Source organism: Cebus imitator, unplaced genomic scaffold (genome assembly GCF_001604975.1).
Source record: "Cebus imitator isolate Cc_AM_T3 unplaced genomic scaffold, Cebus_imitator-1.0 Scaffold445, whole genome shotgun sequence".
NCBI classification, from domain to species: Eukaryota; Metazoa; Chordata; class Mammalia; order Primates; family Cebidae; genus Cebus; species Cebus imitator.
In genome coordinates, this window is record NW_016107760.1 from 1 (window position 1) to 4,201 (window position 4,201).

General features: G+C 40.7%; 1 protein-coding gene across 1 annotated transcript in view; it reads left to right on the forward strand.

Annotated features, from left to right (window-relative positions):
• Positions 1-388: 388 nt before the first annotated feature.
• The window catches only part of LOC108291040 (NFKB activating protein), a gene marked incomplete at its 5' end in the record, with an annotated part of 9,623 nt that continues 5,810 nt past the window's right edge, over positions 389-4,201 (forward strand). Inside the window, 3 exons of the mRNA XM_017511234.1 lie at positions 389-452; positions 2,888-2,997; positions 3,094-3,169. Coding sequence (XP_017366723.1) covers positions 389-452; positions 2,888-2,997; positions 3,094-3,169 — 250 coding nt within the window. The remainder of the gene's footprint in view (positions 453-2,887; positions 2,998-3,093; positions 3,170-4,201) is intronic.

The following is a 4,201-nucleotide window of genomic DNA, read 5'->3' on the forward strand; positions in this document are numbered from 1 at the left end:
ATTACACAAAGGTTTACCTTCCTCTGATATCAACCAAGTTTCCTGGCCCTCCCTGTCAATTCTCTTCCTCAGTTCTGGAACACAGAACTTCCAAATATTTCTGTATGCATCCCTTAAAAAGAGACATTTTTATACTTAACTACAACACTGTCTCACACAGTAGGGTATTATTGTATAATAATACCCTATATCACCAAATACCTAGTGACTTTAATTTCTATATTCATAGTACCTCTTACAGTTCTGACAAATAGCAATAAATGTTTCAGTGAGGTAATTTCTCTGTAATAATAAATGGGACAGCAATAGAATAGTTACCTACTCAAAAGTACTACGGTTTTAGAGTTAAAATTTTTTTGTCTTAATTTTACTGTGCTTTAATTTGCAGATGAAGATAACAAAAGGAGAGCAAAGAAAGCCAAGAAAAAGGAAAAGAAGAGGAAACACAGATCGTCAGTTTTTTAAGTTTTATTATGGAAAATTTCTTTTTTTTCTTTTGAGGCAGTCTTACTCTGTTGTTCAGACTGGAGTGCAGTGGTGTGATCTTGGCCCACAGCAACCTCCGCCTCCCTGGTTCAAGCAGTTCTCATGTCTCAGCCTCCCAAATAGCTGGGATTACAGGCACCCACCACCACGCCTGGCTAATTTTTGTGTTTACTTTAGTAGAGATGGGGTTTCACCACGTTGACCAGGCTGGTTTGGAACTACTGACCTCAAGGGATCCTCCCCCCTTGGAGTTCCGAAGTGCTGGGATTACCGGCATGAGCCACTGCACCCAGCCAGAAAATTTCAAATGTATATAAAATTACATAAAATAGTATAATGATCCCTCCTGTACCCATCATGCTATCTAAATAATTATCAACTGATGGGCAATATCTACCATCCATCATTTATTTTTGAATCAATCTCAGATATCATTCCATCCGTAAGCAGTTCAGTACCTTTCTCTAAAAGATAGGTATTCTTTAAAACAAAACAAAAAACTGGCCAGGCACAGTGGCGCACATCTGTAATCCCAGCACTTTAAGAGACCAGGCAGGAGGATTGCTTGAGCCCAGGAGTTCAATACCAGCCTGGGCAACATAGCGAGACCCTGTCTCTATATTTAAAAAAAAAAACAAACCCATAATCACAATGCTATTATCATGCCTAAAACATTTAATAATAATTCCTCAATTCTCAGCAGTTTTTTCTGTAGTTTATTCCAATCAGGATCCAAATGATGTCCATAACTTGCAGTGATTGTGTTCTTATGGTATTCTTTGGCATGTTCTCTGTCCTCTGTATTTCCACTAGATTGCTAGGTCTAGAGGCCTGACAAGGTTCAGATTTGAGTTTCCATAGGTGGTGCTATGAAGGTGGTACTATCAGGAGGCATATAATGTCTGGTTATCCCTTTTTGCCTTATTAACAGCCATTGAAGGTCATTATCTCGATCCATTATTTCATTAGGGGTTGTAAAATGGTGATAGTCTAATCCTGGCTTTATCCTTCATTTATTAGGCAGAATAATTCTATAAGAGAAACTTACCCTCATCAACTATTTAAATACCCTGAAATATAGTTTATATAGTAAGAGCAGGATAATTTTGTTTGTTTTATGACTTTTCAAATAATGAATCGGATTTTTTTAAAGTATCATTATGAACCCACGGATTTAAACATATTTGACATATTTTAATTCATTACACATAAAATTATTTGTAATACTCAAATTGTTGAGACATTTTAGGCTGGTTTATTTCTGCTTTCTACAACATGAGAACTGTATTTCCTTGTTCCCTTTAGTGATTTTTTTTTCTTTTTTTTGAGACAGTGTCTCACCCTGTCACCCAGGCTGGAGTGCAGTGGCAGGATCATAGCTCACTACAACTTGGACCTTCCAGGATCAAGCCATCCTCCCACCTCTGCTCCCACCTCCCCCATACCTGGGACTATTGGTGTGTGCCACCCCACCTGGCTAATTTTTGTATTTTTTGTAGAGACAGGATTTCGTTATGTTGCCCAGGCTAGTTTCTAACTCCTGGGCTCAAGTGACCCACCCGCCTCAGCCACCCAAAGTGCTGGGATTACAGGGGTGAAACACCTTACCCAGCCTCCTTTAGTGATAATTTTTTTGTTGCCCTTTTTAAGATGCAGTCTCGCTCTGTCGCCAGGCTGGAGTGCAGTGGTGCAATCTCTGCTCACTGCAACCTCGCCTCCCAGGTTCAAGTGATTCTTCTGACTCAGCCTCCTGAGTAGCTGGGACTACAGGTGCCCGCCACCATGTCCAGCTAATTTTTGTATTTTTAATAGAGATGAGGTTTTACCATGTTGGCCAGGATGGTCTAGATCTCTTGACCTTGTGATCTGCCCACCTCAGCCTCCCAAAGTGCTGGGATTACAGGCGTGAGCCACTGCACATGGCCTAGTAATAATTTTTATAGCAAAAGATGATTTAGTTAAATAAGTTAGAATTTTAGAAACAAATTGTTTAGAGACAGTGTCTCACTCTGTTGCTCAGGCTGGAGTGCAGTGGGCCAATCATAGCTTATTGCAATCTCGAACTCCTGGGCTCAAGTGACCCTCCCACCTCAGCCTCCTGAGTAGATTGGACTACAGGTGTGTGCTACCACATCCAGCTAATTTTTTTTTTTTAATTTTTGTAGAGACATGGTCTTACTATGTTTCCCAGGGTAAGTTAGAAGATTTTTTTTAAGTAAAATTATCTAGCAAGTTTGAATAAGCTGGGAATTCAGATCATTTTATTGTCACCTTTCTTTGCCTTGAAAAATTAAGATGTATAGTCACCAATTCAAAATTTAAAAAGCAAAATGAGAAAAATTAAGATGCCCTCTAACATAGGAGGATAAAGTGAATTTGTATCAAATTATAATCCCTATAGGAAGAAATATAAGAAAAAGAAGTCTAAGAAGAGCAGAAAAGAGTCCAGTGATTCAAGCTCTAAAGAATCCCAAGAAGAGTTTCTGGAGAATCCCTGGAAGGATCGAACAAGTAGGTTCTTCTGGTAGACTTTAACTCAAAACAGATGAAACATTAAAGTAACCAATTAGTCAAATGTGAATGTGTTTCTTAATATCTTTCATGCAGAGACTGAAGAACCTTCAGATTTAATTGGCCCAGAGGCTCCAAAAACACTTACCTCTCAAGATGATAAACCTTTGAAGTAAGTAGCAGTGTATTTATAATATCTAAAGTACCTTCCAAAAAGTCTAGTTGTAACTTACCTTGCCAAGCTTATCTCACTCTATTCCCTTATTTCTACTGCAGGTTCCAGCTGAGCTGGACTACTATATACTCCCTGTGCTTACTGTGCACTTTCCAACTTTTATGCCATGTTCAGCTTGTTTCTTCCTCCAGTATACCTTCCCTTCTTTTCCCTGCCCTCTATTTTCTTCCCTATCCCCAGTTTCTTCCTGTTAAAATCCTTGCTATCCTTCAAAGCCCTTTTCAAAAGGAGTTGCATATGCTGATTCCCAATACTTCCCCTCCACAAGTAGGTGTGATTTCTATTTCTCTTTAATCTTCACAGAACTTTTTATTCCTTTTTGCTCTTACTTTTTTATCAGCAGAATTTTTTTTTTTGAGACGGAGTCTCACTCTGACACCCAGGCTGGAGTGCAGTGGCGCAATCTTGGCTCACTGCAACCTCCGCCTCCCGGATTCAAGCAATTCTCCTGCCTCAGCCTCCTGAGTAATTGGGATTACAGGCACGTGCCACCACACCCGACTAATTTTTTTGTATTTTCAATAGAGACAGGGTTTCACAAGTTGGTCAGGCTGGTCTCAAACTCCTGACCTTGTGATCTGCCTGTCTCTGCCTCCCAAAGTGCTGGGATTACAAGCGTGAGCCACCATGCCCTGCTTAGAATTTTTTTTTTTTTTTCTCTATCTCCGAGGCTGAAAGACAGCAGCATGATCAAGTTTCACTCTGTCTCCCAGGCTGGAGTGCAGTGGCATGACCTTGGCTCACTGCAACCTTCACCTCCCAGGTTCAAGTGATTCTCCTGCCTCAGCCTCCCGAGTTGCCAGGATTACAGATGCCCACCACCACACCTGGCTAATTGTTGTATTTTTAGTAGAGATGGGGTTTCGCTGTGTTGGCCAGACTGGTCTCGAACTCCTGACCTCAAGTGATCCACCTGCCTCAGCCTCCCAAAGTTTTGGGATTACAGGTGTCAGCCACGACACCTGGCCT